This window comes from Cyanistes caeruleus, chromosome 8 (genome assembly GCF_971803275.1).
Source record: "Cyanistes caeruleus chromosome 8, bCyaCae1.hap1.1, whole genome shotgun sequence".
Taxonomy (NCBI): Eukaryota; Metazoa; Chordata; class Aves; order Passeriformes; family Paridae; genus Cyanistes; species Cyanistes caeruleus.
The window spans coordinates 16818487-16836422 of record NC_141708.1 but is presented as its reverse complement, the minus strand read 5'-3'; the positions used below and the strand labels follow the sequence as shown (position 1 = coordinate 16836422).

Below are 17936 nucleotides of genomic sequence, written 5' to 3'. Positions count from 1 at the left end.
TTTGTCTCTGATGATTCATCTATAAATCATGATAATTAATAAAATAATCATATTTAGTTAATTGCCAACCAGTTGCAAGTTGTTATTAAAATTTGGGTTCCTACCAGCAATTACTCCTCAGAAACCATATTTTATTCACTCTGTAAATCTATTGCACTGTTCACAGTGCTATTATACCTGTGACACTGTAATAGCAACAGTGAAAATCAAGTCATCTTTCTGCTGACAGAATAAGAGCAGTAAATGTCAAACTAATGAATATAGAGTGGGCATATGTAAATGACCTAGGAGAGAAGAGAGGTTCTTAACATTTTTCATTTTAAGCATAGATCAACCTGAGTTTCACCAAGTGAAAGACTCTTACATGGTTAATCTGCACTGGCTGTAACTCGATCAGAAATCATTTTAAAAAGGGCTTCATATTCTTGCTCAAAATTATATGAAGTTCAATAGATATCCAGCTTGAGAAGAATAAACTTTCTGAGCTGCTATTCCTCGCCAGGCCGAGCTTTGGGGCCAGCGGTGCTGCCAGAGCAGGGATGTGCTGGCGTGTGCCGCATCCCGCGCGGTGCCCAGGGGTCCTGTCCCTCCCCATGGGCACAGGGAGTGATGCTGGGGAGGGAAGCTGCCTGCTGGCCCACTCCCCCCGTGTACAGCTGCCTTCAGGGGCTGGCAGGGAGCCCCAGACTGAGGACACAGGTATAACCTGCTCTTTGCCTTTCTTCTGGAGAATCGCACGTACATGCTCGGTGTCTCAAACAGGGATTTTCTCTGATGTGATTTCCCATCACGGCTTCTGCTGCTGTTCGTGTCTTTCATCTTTCCTGAAACTGGTAATTGAAACAATAAGAGATGAGATTTGTTCAAAACAACTGAAATTGTTATATGAAAAATGGGGGTTTTGATAGCCGTTTCAAAACACTCTCTCTTCTAAAAATCTCTTTTATAATCTGCTGAAAAAAATCAAAATATCATCTCTGGCTTTCTTACAAATTAAAGAGCATTACTGGCTTTTTTTATTCAGCTGGAAATAATTTCTGTTTATTTGGCTAAATACCCAACCACGGTAAGTGGTATTTTTAACAAAATAATTCATATAGGTAGTCAACCATAGGAAAATATTCTGGCTAAAGAAATAAGCATTGACTTAACAGATTTAAAAATTAAAAAGGCACTAGTATGAATGAAATACATTCATAAACATAAACATCATAAATAAAACACCTGAATATAATTTTCTGAGGCTGTCCCAAGATGAATGCCATCTGTGCATCCATAAAATAAAAGATTGTCATAGACAAGAAGTTAGATGATATAATTCAAGAAACTGGACAAAATATGCTGGCTAATCTGAGCAGTCTTCTCTGGACTGAAATGCCAATAAAGTTTTTCAGCATTCACCCTTCCCTGCAAATGCTTGTATAGATGAAACCAGCTTTTGTTTAGGAGTGATCAGTCTCGACCTGCTCCTGTGGCCCCTGCCAGGGCTCTTTGTGGCAGCACTTGTGCTGAGCAACCAAACCACGCTTTCTTCAGGAGAGAAAATTAGAGATTAAAAATCTCTCATTCTTTCAGTTCAGCGCTATCCAACAAGTATAGGTACTTTCTTCAACATTGAATTAATTACAGTGAGGATTTTACATTAGTTGGGCTAAAAAAACCCAGACTTTTTTGTAGATGAGAATGTCTTCCATGTATCTAAATTAAAATCACTTAGACAAATGGATTCTCTATTTAATGTAGCATTAGCTCAAAAAAAGCACATGACACGGGGATTAGTATTCAGTAGACTCCTTATTTTATTGTATAAAAGTAATTACCTTTTAAATACTATCCAAATTAACATTTTAATATTCTTCTAGGCTTATACATTTTAAAAGCATAATATAACTCGGTACCTAATACAGCAGAACCCCGTTTTCTTTTCTGCTAAATTAGTCTGCTGTATAAATTTGAATAATTTGCAATGCAATTGGCAGCAATTCTTTTTATTACAAATAAGACTCATATTACAACAAAAGATACTCAATGTTTTCAGCACAGGCCACTTAGAATGGGAAGAGCTTAATTTCATTGTATTTGTATTTCTTGGTAAGCTATTTGGGGAAAAGAGTGTTTTATGTTACCCATCTTTATGTTTACCAGACCTTGTCAAGGTAAAATATATGTAAAAAATGGAGTTCCGTCTCAATCCTCTGGTGAATTTTGCATATTAAAAGTCCCAGCTGGCTGAAATAATAGATAGAATTCACTTTAATCTATTGAAATTGAGACCATTTGACTGTTTACATAGTATATGTGGATATGATTTTGTGCTTTCACATAACATTTTTTATCAGTGTATATTGTGATAATAAGAAAAACTCTTATCACTGAATTTAATTTTTGCTCAGATCTGAAGCAAATTAATCGCTTTGTCATATTGATAAAACCAAATAATTTAGTAAGACCTTAACAGTAGAATCAGGGGGACAGCTAGGAAAAGGCTTTAAGTTTGTAGAATAAAAGATTAATCTGGAAAAAATCCAAATGATAAGTGAAGTGCAGGAGAGATATAATAAAGTTGTAGTAGACTCATCCACCAAATATCTCAGCGGTCTGTTAACCACAGGAGTACATGGGGAAAAGACAGGATTGGGTGGATAGTGAAAGATCAAGGGGTGTGCAATTTTTTTAAGTTATTTATTTTATGAAAAGACAATGATAACTGATAAATGCCATGGTAATAACCGCAAGGCAGCCCTGTGAAAACGCAAACTGCTCACTGTCACATCCCAGAGCAGGTTTTAGTGACAGAGCTAGAGAGGCATCCTCTGCAGATCCAGAAGAGTGGTTCTGAGCCTTGTTTCTGGCATCATCCACGCTGCTGTTATTATATCCACACCCTGGGCACTTGGATTATTATCTCAGTGTGAGGCAGGCCCATGTGCTGTCCTTGTCCTGTGGGCTACAGGAACTACTGAAACTCCCTATCCCAACAGGCTGTCTCATTCCTGACCTCCTTTGATCAGCTCTATTTCCTTCCCAATCCTCTAAAATATTGTGTGCATTATTTGCTGGTATTGGGCATGCTCTTAGCCTTGGGCCTCTCTCCTGGCTGCTGTGTGGGTTTGTGCATTGGTTTCAGAGGTGACAGCCCTGACAGGTGCAGCAGGAAAAACAAAATGAGCTTTGTCTTGTATGGCAAAGTATCAGAATTGTGTAGTCCCTAATGTTCTCTGTGTTGTTTACGTGTCTGAAAATTCCTGGGAGAAAAGCTTTTTGTGGAGAAACAGGTAGAACTGCAACTTTACAGGTCTGTGATGCCACAGCCTGTCCTAAAATATCCTCGTAATTTCTCTGAGATTCTGGGAATGTAATAGGCAGTAAAATAAATAAATGTTTATCAGGTAATTATAGATTCACTACCTTCTTTTCATACATTTTTCATACATTCACCCTGAAGTGCAAGGGACATATGTGTGTGTTATATTTATGTATAGATAGATCTGCATAGAACTGTAGCTCACTAGCAGCTAAAAGCTCTGACTCTTGCCCTCTATTAGGTTTCTCTTAAAATACATATTTTCCCTTAAGCTTAAAATAATGACATTAAAAACCCATACATTTTCACAGAAAAATTTTACTGGTGGCTATTTTTTATTTGGATATATATTTTTAATAATTTAAAATATTCATATAATGTATCATTTTTCCATTTCAGTTCAAGTTAAGGTTTTGACACAGCATAGTGAGCAAGGAAAATGACAGTCTAATTCAACTAAGTAAAATTGTTTCATTACCTTTGTGAAATGGACTTGCAACTGAGACCATAAAGCTTGAAACAGAGTTTCAGAATATGGCCACTGCACTTCATTTAAAGGCTTGGGGTTTTTTAAAAAAAAAAGTAAACCCTCTCCCCCTGTTTCTTTTTTATTGTTACATTTATGAACCTCTCATCTCCCTTTCTCACTAGGTTCAGTTATAATATTATCTGCCAATGTAGTTTTGCCTTCAGCTGAGTTCCTCTGAATGTATTCTCATATAATGCAACCAGAACTGGTCCACTGGCCACTGACAAGAACTGTCCAGTTTCCTCTTACATACTTCAGGTTCACCAAGTCAAAAGCATTTCTGTGTCATTCCCTTTGGAAAATGCAATAAACTGATTTTGTTTCAGATGCAGAGTTCACAGTGAGCAGTCATATCAGTAAAATACTGAAATGAGCCTTGCTGACCTAGTGAAAGGAAAATCTGCTGCTCTGGTGCTCTCATGTAACCACAGGAGTTATCTTAGGGTGACAGGATCATGTGGAGAAGAAGGATTAGGCTCTCTCTTATAGGTTTTACATAGGCTTAACATATGTTTTATTTGCTTCCTATGCTGATCCCTTGTCAATAAGAAATTAATTGGACTGTTCTGCTGTGTCAGACTCCTTATTTAGGCAGCTATGGTGAACTTTTATATTAATTTAAACAAAGAAAATTGAAGTCCCAATGGCACATGTAGCCACTGTGTGATTTACCAGCTGCATTTTGGTTGAACTGCAAGTAAGGGAATAAGATATCACAAATCCCACAGCTGTGGAAATAAGGCAAATGCTCATCCAGGTGTACCTTGAAAGAAGACAGACCTTGGGACTGGGATATGCTTCTGCACTGAGAACTGTATAACTGTGCATAGTTTAGAAACTCTGAAGGGAAATTAATATGAGAAATTAAAAAAAAAACCCAAAAATATTAAAAGCTATGCTTAAGGAAGAATGCCTTGAATCAATTTTCCCTGGGAAAAATGGTCATTTATACTCACCTATTTCGTTTTTGTCAAGCCAAAGGGATCTGTTTTAATTATAACAAATCATTGGCAGAAATAACACACCTTAAGCACATTTTCCAAAAAAAAAAAATCTAATAATTATCTCTCTATCTAGCCAGTAAGACAAAAAGCAAAGTGCTGTGGAAATTCTCCAGCCTTTTATACATATTTGAGCTGAAATGACAGAAATTTATAAATTGGCAGGTCATGAAAATTACATTAAAGCAAGGCAATCATATTTGTGAATTAGCAGTGGTGTAATACATGTGAATTCTAATTTTGTTCCTTTAGTCACTGCATAACTGAAAGCAGCTTTTTACAAAAGTTTGGGGGAACCAACCACAAGTATGTTAAAACAGACATTTACTTAATACAACAGAAATCTTTAACAAAAAGTTGGTCTTTTATTGTTGTCATTCTCAATCCCATTGCAGGTGTACAGCATCTCTTTAACACAAGCTCTGAAAGCATCCACAGAGACAGCATTTGCCTCAGAACCTCTTTTTTCTAGTCCAGCAAAATACATTCAGTATCACTGACAATCCCTGAATATGAATACCAATATTAGGATCCACAAGCATAATAAGCATACAAATGTTGTTCTACATAGTTTAATGTGGTGGAAATCTGTACAACACTTTATCTTTGAGTTTTAGTGGCATTGCCCCTGCCCTGTGTCAAACTTATTGCTGAAATTATTTGGCTTTCTCAGGCAGAAAACTATTTTCATTTGTATGTAGCAGCATTTTCCTCCACAACAAACAAGAAGTGAGTACTTCCAATAGAAATATATTTAATGTAATGTATTGAGCTCATGGAATATTTTCAGCACATTCTCATCAAAGGAAGATGAAGTAGATTCCATAAATCTATCCAGTTCCTTGGAAGCCAACTCTTCATTTTTCTTCTTCCTGTTCTGGCTTGACTTTTTCTGGCTGCTTTGGAGCACATTTGGTCATGACTCTTTTTCCCTGGAGAAATCAGAACTTCTCCTGTTTTTAAAAAAGTGGATGAATTAGATGAGAAATATCCTGGAGCAACTAAAAGTTCTGACCAAATATACCACTGAAATAAACGGAAACATTTCTCAAGAGGCAATTAGATCATGTCTATTGAGATAATTCTCTAAAATCCCATACAAATGAGGAAGCTTGGGCAAAGTGGAGCATTCTTCCAGTCCTTTGTACTCATCGTATTTCAGGTCGTTGTGAGAACTGAGGAAGCTCTCAGTCTGTTTTACACAATTCAGTGGCAAAAGCCCTAAATTCCTTCATTAAAGGAAAGACTTCTTCCTTGCTTTCATAATATTGCCTACAGAAAATGAATTACTGCCAAATCTTTGCATGGAATATTCGAATTCCTGCCTCTCTCCTCAAGCTGGGTGAAGGGAAACACCACTCTTGTGCTGAAATGTTGTAACAGAAACATCTTCAAGATTACAAGGCAGGGTTTCAGGGCATCCCTCTCCAGTCTTGCAGCAAGGTACTCTTTTTCTTGTTTTACCTCCCTGTTGAAACCCTGTTGAAATGGAATTATTCATATCTCTAACTGCATCAGGAGCAGGCATTTTTATAGAAAAACCTGCATTCTGACTTATTTCAAATATTTTATTTTTATTTTATTTATTTTTTTATTTATTTATTTTATTTATTTATTTATTTTATTTTTACATCCTGGCAAAAAATGATCCAAATTAAAGGAAGGCTGGTAATTATACCCAAGTTCAAAACTTCATATAAAGGAAAGATAAAGATATTTTAAATCCTACGTTTTAGGCAATTGTAGATTTTCTTTTAAAACGAGAATAAAATTCTGGATTTTATATCATTTTCCCTAGAGCATGTTGTTTTTCTCTTTTCTGGGCTGATAGGAGATTATTTCAGAAAGAAAATACTAATATTAAAAAAAATATATTTTGTAGCATTAGCTTTATGTGCATAATTGAACTTCTGATTTATTTTATTTTAATGACAAGTGAAAGGTCCTTAGAATGATTTTCTCTTGCTGCATTTACTTCTTTCTTTGAAGACAGAAATAAAATGTATGGATTTGTCAGCTTTTGCAACTATTGTTGGGAAGTAAATGTTCATTTCATTTGCCTAATTTTGTATTTTCCATTTTGGACAGTAGATTTGACTGAGGAATCCCTGTTATTTTAACACAGACCTGGTTAGTTTAGCCAAAGATGCCAAGTTTTCTGAGACAATAATGAGTTTATCCAGATGCATTCTTTTATATTTTTCCATGCTTTAAAAGAGATTTTTCAAAAGGGCTGAACTAAGTTTACTTCAGTGGCTTACTTTCTCTTCTCTTGTAAAAGGTAAAAATAAGTTTACTGTAAACACAATTTTCTGGAACTAGCAAGACCACACAAAAACTGAAATAATGAAATATCATTCGTTTTGACTGAGTAGATAGAAAACTAGAGACAAAATATTTATTCAGCCTGGTGTGTTGGTTTATAAAACTGTATGATCTCTTTTGGAAATTTTGATACATTTGTATGTATTTTTTTCTGAAGTAACTCTCTATGCGAAAGATGGCAAATGAGAGAAATTCTAATTTCAATCAGCAAAGTCACAAAGTTACACAAATCATCAAAATATCATCCTCAACAATCACCATATATTAATATCTTTTAGAAATAGCTCAATGCTGGTTTTTTAGCTTGCAGCATTTAGAAATTAATCTGGGAATCATAAGAATCTTTCCAGTTTTCAGCAAGTAAAAGCCATTCTGTCCTTTTTTGAGCTGTCTCTACATGAGAAGGGATTTGGAAAAATAGCAGAGTAGCTGCTTTTTGGGTGTGGGGAATGACAGGCCTGTTTGGCAAAATGTTTAGAAAGTGGATATAGAAAATATAATTCACTTCAGACTCATTCTGAACCCACTCTTTAGTGGCAATAACAACCTAAGAAGACTTAAAACCATGAAGAGGGATCTAAGTTTGTAATTCTTGCAAATATTAAAGATTATTCTTCTGATTCAGTGTTTCTCAAGCTATTTTTAAATTTGCTTGCTTGAGCCCTTCTCTTAAAGAAAAAAAATCTAGTCCTCACAGTCCCTACCTCCTCAGCATTTGAAATAAGAGGTACCTTCTATTCCAGGATATTAATAATTTTTCATATTAAAACCATTCCCCAGGTCTCTTAATTTTCTCTTTTATCTTTCTGTGTCTTCCTGAGAAACATATTAAAAACAAGAACTACTTCTTAAGAAAACTGTGCAGAGGATTTGATGACACATTGATGTTGCACTTTTTCTGAGAATACTGTAATTTAAACAGGTTTTTTTTTCCTGAGAGATGAGAAAAATATGAAAATTCAATAGCTAGGGGAAAGCACAAAAACCAATGGCATTGCTTCTAACACCTTCCAGTTCTGTAACTGCAGCATCCTTGCTCATCAATCCAAAACTTAAAATCCAAAACAAAAATCTTAAAAACTTAACTCAGTAATGTTCTTTCAATAATGCTGCACTGTTTGGAGCAATGGCTGTCGGAAATCTGTTTTCCTACCAGGAAGCAGGGGCAAAAGAGTGCGTGGATTTTGTCTGCATTACTTATAGTATTAATTTGATGAATAATTCCCTCCTTTATGTCTCATTACACTAGATTTATTTGCCACCCTTTGACACATCTTTCTGCAAGTGTTGGTGGCTCCAAGCAGAGCGTGAAAGACATTGTTTTTCTTTTAATGAAACTGAAATGTGAAGCAATAGATGCATAATCACTGTAAGATATTAACATCAATTCGTATGTTTTACTACTCTGCTATTTCTATTACTACCCAGTCAGACTCTTGCTAAACAGAGGAGTTTGGCAAGTGCCAGTCCTGTGTTCAGTATTAGATGTACAGGCTGGTAGGTGGTGGGAGCTGGAAAAAGTGTTAGGAACGAGGTTCCTACCACAGACAGTCTCCCTCTAAAAAGCAGGGGCAGGAGGAGTACAATTCTCACTTTCTCCCTCCTCACTTAGTCAGTGTTTTGGTGGCCTGCCTGTGCTCTGGTTCCTGGAGTCTTTTATTTTCATTTTTTTCACAGCCCTGTCTATCTGATTCACCCCTCTGGCTTTCCTCTGGAAGCACATACAGGAACACACAGACCACGAGTGCAGTCTCTTCTTGGATTTGCTAAGAGCACATGTTGACATAGACTTCTGATTCACCCATTCTTGTATTACCCCTTTGTCAGATGTGTAGTGAATTATCCAAGTGAAAAATGCTACTGCTGCAGTTAGATATTGTGATGCAGTTCTATTTATTTATCTTTTTAAAACATGGAATGTCCGATTCACGCACCTGATTATTTCCTTCTGGTTCTTAAAGCCTCTTTCCTTTATAATTCTCTCTGAAACCATTCTCTTCTTCTCACCTTCTTTTCTTCTCTGTGTGATTGAGCAATGGGACATTCTTCTAATCTTGACAACTTCTTTACTTTTCCCCTAAAATACAGCTCCATCTAAAAACACTTTCCATTGGTCTATATTTTGGTTTGGGTGTAAAAAGTAACTTTGTACTAAGTCTGCTGGTGTGTTTTTTGTTTGTTTGTTTGTTTGTTTTATTGTGGTAGTGTTGTTGTATTGGTTTTAGGCTTTTGGTGTGGTTTTTTGTTGTTTTGGTTTGGTTTTGTTTGCCTTTTCTTTCTAAACATATCCAGAGATCAAATATGGATGTCTCCAAAAACTTTAAGGATTGGTATACACACTATAACAACTCTTATTCCTTCCTGGGCTCTCATTACCTGAAACAGATGGTAGAGGAGAGCTGGACTCCTGCAAGATGTTTTCCCAGAGGAAGGCAATTGCCTTTAGTGACAGCTGAGCAAATGTCAATTTCTGACTCACAAGACACATATTTCATTAAAAAAAAAAAAAAGGAAAATTCTTATTTGGAGGAAACACAGCTTCTCAGGCTTTCCTGCAGAATAAAAATGCTGGAACTTCTGTCCAGAATTCTAAAATCACCTTCAGAGTTTTATAGTCCCCCTTGGAGCCTTCCCAGATACATCTATTTGTATATTCCCATGCATAGCCTTACACAGAAAAGAAAAACTTACAGAAGGCCTTGAAAACTTCTCACTTATGCTGGAAACAAGCAGACAAACAAACAAAAAATCCCGCTATTCTGATAAGTAATAAAGAAACAACAATAATTTCGTGTTGAATGTGGAAAATATGCTTGAGTTAACATGAGCTCTACTCCATACTCCAGAGCTTGTGGATGTTCTGGGCCCAAATCTCTTCTTGTCCCTGTGCTTAATATTGGAACATTTAAAAGAAATAGGATTGTCCCACATCAGTTTGAAACTTTAGAAAATCTGAATCTTTAGAAAACTGTTTTGAAGCAGGAATACAGCCTCTTACTCTGTGATTCTCTTCTGAAAATGAGGCCAAAATGTACTCCCCACTGTAGTGTATGAATGCATCTGAAATTACTGAAGCATGTTTCAGTACACATAGCTCAGCACATCAGTCCCAGGGCTTGTCTATGTGCCAGTCAGAGGCTCAAGTGTTTGCAATTACGTCTGTAGGCTTGGAACAAGGGATCTGGCACTGACTGCTCCCTACTTAGCCCAAATTAACATCACTGAACTCATTTAAGTCATTTTGGCTTCATACTTAAGAAAGTGAGGACAAAAGTTAGCCCAAAGTGTGATTTGATGCTGAGGCAATTTGATAATGAACATGTCTTCTCACTGATGTCCCAATCTGAAAAAGCAGATCAAGTTCTGGAGAAATCTTTGCTCACTTATGTACCCTCACCCTCTGCTCCAGATGGAACAGGGTGTGCACTGCAAACTTGGGCCAAAGAACTCATCTTGATCTTACGAGTTGTTTTATTATTTTAAGTTATTGTAATAGTATCTTATACAATTGCTACATGTTATATTAATACATTACAAGTAATATATTAATATAATCAATATGTTTATTATTCATTTTTAAATTAAAAAACTGTTATATTATTTGGCCCTGCTGGGCTGATGGAAGAGATGTTACCAAAGTCAGGAGAAGTAGGATCACATACTTGGACAAACTGCAACGGTGGTAGAAAAAGCTAGAACCAGAAAAAGTAAATTATCTTTATTTGTACACACATCAAGGCTTTAAATCACTTTAAGTACAAGTGATGATTAAAATAAGTTTTTAAGAATAAAGTCCAGATGCTTCTGAAGTCATAAGGTCTTATGTTTATTTTTTTCCTTACTGACTCCAGAAGAGAAAGAAATCCAAAAGAGTTAGAAGAGCTTTCAAATAGGCAGTAAATGAACTACTGAAGTGGAACAAGGACTAGCCATACATCAACAGAAATGGCTTGAGCTCAGACACTCTCCATCTAGATTAGAGAAATGCTCAGCTGAGAAAGCCAAGAGAATTAAAGAATGAAGAGATGGACAAAGACCAGACAGATCCTGAAATAAACTGTAATCAGACACATTTGTTATGTTAGAAATACAGCTCAGGATTACCTGGTGTGATTTGCACAGCAGCACTGCAGCGAACTGTGCTGCATGGCTGTATGCAGCAGTAGATGCATGTGACATTACTCAAACTCTTACAATCAAATTGGAAGTGTAACAAATTCTTTCAGTGCCAGAGTTGCTGTGCAAAGGCAATATTATATTTCACAACATAGTTCATTTCCAGGCAATCCAGTAAATCAATATTTAATGAATATATGGGGTATTATAATAAAGAATATATCTAAGCAGTAGAAGTTCTTTGATTCAGCTTCTTCTTTAATTATTTTTGTAATACTAAAGTGGAAGGAAATGAACTTTTCACCATTCTCAGGTCTTTATTTCAGCTAAGAATCTCTAGGACAAGGTGCATCCAACATTCAGACCTACTAAACATTTTTTGGGCCAAACAAATGAGTTAGGTCATTTTTCCTCACTAACAGCTCAAGCATCCTGCACTACATTTCACTTTTGTCCTTTCTTATATCCCTCTTACACCCAAATTCTTTAGATGATGGTCTTGTTTTTCCAGGCTGATTAGGACTGGTGGGCTCTACCTCGTTTCTTGATGACTGCATTAGTAGTGCTCAAGCACCCTGGTTTTTCCTACACACTTCTTTCAAACCTGTGGAGAAAAAGCTAATGTGATAAAACAACAAATTACCACAGTAGAGGATGAGTGACCTTACAGAACAAATTCTGGCTTTTCTGCAAGCTTCAGAGCCTCGTGCATCCCTGCGGCTGAGAGTTTGCGGTTGATATTCCTGTATCTGCATTGCAGCAGGTTGCGATAGGTTGTCCTCAGGTCCCGGTTGAAGAAGGCATATATAAAAGGGTTAATGAGAGAGTTTGCATAGCCCAGCCATAGAAATGTTCTCTCCACCCAGAGTGGGATGCAGCTGCATGCTGTACCACAGATGAAGGGCCTTGCAGTGGAGAGGAGGAAAAAGGGCAGCCAGCAGACTGTGAAAGCCCCAACAATAATCCCAAGGGTGGTGGCAGCCTTCTGTTCTCTTTTGAAGATGGAAATGTTTTTCTTGTCATGCTTTAGGAGTCGTGAAAAATTAGTACATTCTTCAGATTCCTTGTGCAGTTTTACAAGTCCATTCACAGAAATCCCTTCCATTTCTTCCAGGCGGGGGAAACCAGTGAACTTGTGTTTAGCAGCACTCCTCCTGGCAGCTTTATAAATCTGATAGTACATGAAAAGCATCACTGACATCGGAATGTAAAATGCAACTGCTGTGGAGTAAATGGTGTAGCCAAAGTCTTGACTGATGAGACAAACCTTTTCATCATTTACATTCTGGGCCCAGCCGAAGAGCGGGGGAATGGTGATAGAGGCAGATAAAAGCCAGACACACAGGATCATTTTGGCCATACACTTCCCATTCTGCCTTACAGGGTACGTAAGAGGTCTTGTTATTCCCAGGTACCTGCAAGGATAACACAGAGTTACTACAGAGGTTAACTGTTAAAAATTATCTCACGTAGTCTGCCCTAGACCAAAATCTTTGGCTAAGTTTTCTGCTTCATAATTTTCAATCCTCTCTTTGCATGTATTTCCCAGCTTTAAGTTCATGTGTCTTTCATGTCAAAACTTTTAGTGATAGTATGAGACATAAAAGGTCTTTTACTCCAGAAGGAAATCTCCCATTGGCCATAACAGGCTGTGATTTTTATGCATTTATTCAACCTTCACGCACATAAAAGCATATTTTGGCTTTTAAGAAAATTCTGAGACCTAAATTTTATTTTGCGACCTTAAGAAATCTTGGAGTGTAGAAGAATGCTCATCCCACAAAGTCTATCACTTTTTGTATTGAGTGGATGGTTACAACAAGCAAGCATTCATCTTCACTCTTCTTACATATGCAGCAATTAGGAGGAGCCCTGCCACTAAACTGAAATGATCTTTCTTTCTTTCCTTGGTGTTTCAGGCAGGAACAACAAACTGCTAACTTATATCAAGAGTAGACTAATTCAGTACTAAAATAATTCTTTTAATCATCATTTAACTAGAAAGAAAAGATGCTTATTCACTATCCAAACTTTTACTGAACAAAATAAAATCTCTCCCAGTTCAAGAAGACCTGAGGAAGAAAACAGTTTTATAGACAAGAAAAATGTTTATAATGGGTCAATTTTTCATAGAAAAAAAAAGGTCTGTTGACAACTTTTATGTTTCCTAATTTGTGGGATTTTAAACTAAGTATCTTTTTCTAATTACAAGGTATTACTATTGCCCTATATAGCCGGGTAAGGATATCCTAAGTTTGAATTTACTTTCAGCTGTAGAACATTTCTGTATTTCCTCTCTAACAGTGGGAATTTTCTTGCATGGAATCAGATGCATTTATTTAGATCTACGATTTTTAGTTTAGATTTTTAGTTTCAATTTTTGCTTCTGCTCAGCTGGAACTTACCTATGAGTTACCGTTAATATCTCAAATTGTTCTTTTTTACTTCCTCCAATATAATTTAGGGAAAATCAGTGAGATTTTTTTTGTTACATGTAAAAGAAACTATTTCAAATCAAGTTTCTGAATAATGCTTTGGTTACAAAAGATAATGTTTCAAGAGATAATCAGTGTTTAATCATATTGTGAAGGTTCTGGAGTGTCACAAACAAGAGCTATAGCAATGTGGTTCAAAATATTTTTGGGGAGCATGTTTTCTCTGTCTAATCACTTAGCACATCAAATATGAGATTTGCCTGGCTCTGTGGATTGGTGCATTGTTCATTTTACTGCAGTGCAGTAAATCATGGCCAGTGCTCTTGCTTTATAAAAGCACCTGGCTATAGCACAGTTATGGAAGTAAAAGAAACATGATTTAGTGATCTGTTCCAATGAGTATCAACAATCCTGTTCAACCATGCCACTGGTTTTATACTGCTATTATGACAAGCATTACACAAAGGACAAGTAAATTACAGCAGGTCAGTATTTTGCCAGTGAATCTGTGCCTGGAGGGGCCATGAACTGAGAATTCTTATGGGAATTGTCTGGGATCAGAGCAGTGCAATCCATGGACCACACTATTAAAAAGGGCTGCTCCTTGTGCCCCTCACCACCAGCATTAGAATAAAGTCACTGGCCCAGCAGCCAAGGGCATCGTGCAGAGACCAAGGAGGTTCCTGTTTCATAGCACCATGGCCAAAACCATTTTCACTCCCAAGGAGCTGAGGGTGTTCCAAGGTGCACCGAGACATGGAAGAGATAGTGCAGTGAAATTTCAGTTTTAACTAATTCCAGTATACATCACACAGCTTTAAGCAATGCAACTGCAGCAAGGGTGAGCTCTCAGCTGCAGACTTTTGGGGACAAGAGTGGCCTACCCTTAAAATTTGTCTGAGAATAGCCCGATTTAGGTACAAAACAGTTGAACTCGTTCTTTGTGGGCAAAAACTTCTTGTCATTTACAATGTGCTGGTTTTAAAAAAATCCTTAAAAAGCTGGTCTGCCTTCCTGAAGAATGCACTTCTAAAGCTGTTACCTAACTGGCCACTAAAAATAACACACTTTTGAGGTGAACTTTATTATGTAGCTAAAAAAGTTAAGCTGGATTTCTGTAAAAATGAGATCTGTGGGCTGCATACTCTGAGTGCCTACTGATGCATTCTCATGCACCAGAATGTAACAAAAAGAATTCATGAAAGCATAAGTATCCTGAAAAGAATGAAAATTCATTAGTTTTGCCCTAGCATCACTTTTTTTGGAGTGTATCTTTTCTTCAGAAATGCTATTTGAAATTAAAATACGGTAATTAACATAAAAATACACCAGCATCCTTTCTGCCTTATTCATTTTGCTAAATGTAGTATGATAGGGAGAAAGAAGTCAGCAGGCCCAAATGAAGGAATGTTATCTTTTAATCTCTCTATATGAAACCCATTACCCTTGAAAACTCATTTGCAACATCAAAATAATGTAAATCACTACTGTTGTCTAATACACTAGAGAGTGTTCAGGGCTTAATAGATTCATGAACTTCAAAAATATTGTGTCAAATTCAGTGGGAACATATGCTTTTTAATTCTTAATCATAAACTAGTACTTTAATTAAAAATACTTAAGGTGAATCAGCTGAACTTAACATATTCAAGTGTAAGTAACACCTTGAGATCTTATTACTGGGAAAGAATGAAGTCAGAGTCCCTAAAAAGCCCATTTCATGTGTCTCAGCTATCCCCCACATGAAAGAAGTGTCTCAGACTTGTTATTCTGAGATTTGTTTCTTTCACATGCCACAGATGTTCATTTTGATCTTGGTGAAGAAACTGTACTTCAGTTCTCACTTTTAAATGAAGGGCAATGCTATTTTGTATTCTTCCTGCTCTGAATTTCTTGACTCTGTGGCTCTGCCAGACAGGGCATCTCTCCATGTTACACCCAGCACAGTGAGGTCTGTATCTAGGTTATTCCCCAAAAGCAGATGAATGGGCTTTATTTCTTCTGAACTGGTCATGGTATTTTCCATTCAGCACTGCCTGATGTTGCATGCAGAGCACTGAAGTGCAGGATGCTGGACCAGTTGGGCAGCCCTGTGAGAGGCACAACACACACAGCAGTCATGTCCTGCTGCCATTCCAGGATGCTGGCTGAGTGTAAAACACTGAGAAGGAAGAAAACAGCACTGCTGTCTAATGGATACAGCAAAAAAGGATGATGTGAACACTTTTCTACTGCATCACATATGTGGAAAACAGACCTTTGCTTAGAGAGCTCAAAGTAAACAGCAGAGACCAAGAAGATGACAAATGGTGAAGGGCAGAGTAAACTTCTTGTTAAATGCATGTGTAAGAACACATGAGCACATCCCTGTTCTGGGCTGGTTTCTTATAATTTCTTCAGAGTCTCTTCTTCCCCACTGGGGAGTTTGGAAGCTGGTTCTTCTGCTACTGTCCCATTCAGGTGTGAGGCACACAGTGTGCCCGGCTCTGGGGAGGAAAAATTGCCCCATCTTCTTCCATGAGTTCTGTTAAAATCTGGGAGGAGGTAAAGAATTGCCTCCTTTCACCAGCCATTGTGCACAATTGCCACTTGCCTCACACAATGAGCACCAACAATGGAAAAGGTAAACAAACAAATCCTTTCCTTTTGCTTTACAAAAATCTGATTCCCTGTGACAGAATTCTTCCCCAGTATCTCTAAATGGTTAGCCTTTAATGACAAGAAATTGTTATAGAAAATTTAACATAAAACCATTTTAACTATATAAGTCTGCTCCTGACATCATTTAGCTTGTGGGCTTTTTTCATTCTGGCTTCTCTGCCATCATTCCATTACAGTGACTACACAGAATAGTTTTTATCATACAGGGCTAAAAAAATCTCTATTATCACTTTAACTGTAGATCACATAGGCACATGGGTCTAGTCCTCACACCTTTTGAAATATCTAGCAAACAACCTCAGACTTAACAACTACATTGACTTAAACAATGGAAAGAAAATAGTAACAGGATGGTCCAATTTGTGATCATGTGTCCTAAATCTTCCTTTCCTATCTCCATTATATGGCTAAAAGATAAAGAGTGAAAGAACTTGCCTGCCACTGTGAGCAAAGTCATAGAGCAATAGAAAACTGTTAAGAGAATCAAAATAATTTTGAAGCTTCCTGCCCAATTCAGTAATAAATTGAATGCATCATGACATCAGCATCACTTATGCAGATGTTGTACCACACGTGTAATTCTTTTATAGCCAGATAGAATTCCATTCTAGTTAGTCCACATTTATGTCTCAGAATTCACTGACTTGATCTAACAGATTCCAGAATCAAATTAGATCTTTCACTATCTGACTATGCTTTTATGAAGCAGATTGGATTGCTATGGAATAAGACTAGAAACATTATACTGGAAATGATACAGATATGTATTACAGCTATTTCTGCCAGGAATCATAACATACTGTTTTGTTATCACTTATCATTTGATTAGAGTTGTGCTTAATAAGGGGTTCTGTCAGTTCTCCTACTGCTGTATTTTAAGAACCATAAAACTGCTTTATTCTGAAGACACCACAGTGCTTTCTCCTTTGCTTCTCTGTTTCTCTAGCACATAAACTTTCTGTCTTCAATATGTATCTCCATGTAGGATTTCTTTGCAAACCCACATCTATAGAATCCTGTTCTGTATTTCACCTCCAGTAACAACTTAGTCTGAAGAATTATGCTGATCTACTGGCTTTTTAGATCATTGGCTATGATTCCAAGATCATTGGCTATGATTCTCTCTTTCATAATTTTTTCTATTTGGTTCAGCTCAACAATAAGAGACATTTCACAAGAACAGGAGCAAAATGCCATTCCTAAAATCTATCCAGCATTCAAAAATATTCTCTCTAGTATAGTAATGCATCTAGATAACTTTTCTTTTTCCTTTCCTTCAAGTCTAAATGTAACAAGTTGAAAAAAATACCAAATCTATTCTTTCTGTTGTAGTTATGTCAAAACACCTAGCAAATACTGTTTTCTTTTCAAAGATGATGTGTTTACACAATGCAAGAGATGCCCTGTCCCTCAGACTTCCTTTTAAATAAAACAAGGTATACAAGCACACAAACTGATCAGGAAAATACTATTCCTACCACATACTTAAGTAATTGAGACAGAACTAAAAGAACAGAAACACAGGAAGACCTAAATGGGGGATGTGAGCACTGCAGTGCACAGCT

At 36.8% G+C, this 17936-nt stretch overlaps 1 protein-coding gene across 4 annotated transcripts in view; it reads right to left on the bottom strand.

The window, feature by feature from the left end:
* Positions 1–569: 569 nt before the first annotated feature.
* Positions 570–17936, bottom strand: part of HTR7 (5-hydroxytryptamine receptor 7) — a 34217-nt gene continuing 16850 nt past the window's right edge. Inside the window, exons 2-3 of one of the 4 annotated variants that reach the window (XM_086900759.1) lie at positions 11944–12690; positions 570–830 (exon numbers count right to left, since the gene is read on the bottom strand). In XM_086900759.1, coding sequence (XP_086756885.1) covers positions 788–830; positions 11944–12690 — 790 coding nt within the window. In that variant the 3' untranslated portion in view covers positions 570–787. Of the gene's footprint in view, positions 831–5177; positions 5788–11247; positions 11397–11918; positions 12691–17936 lie in introns of those variants that run through there. The other 3 variants (XM_086900757.1, XM_086900758.1, XM_086900760.1) reach the window with 3 other exon arrangements.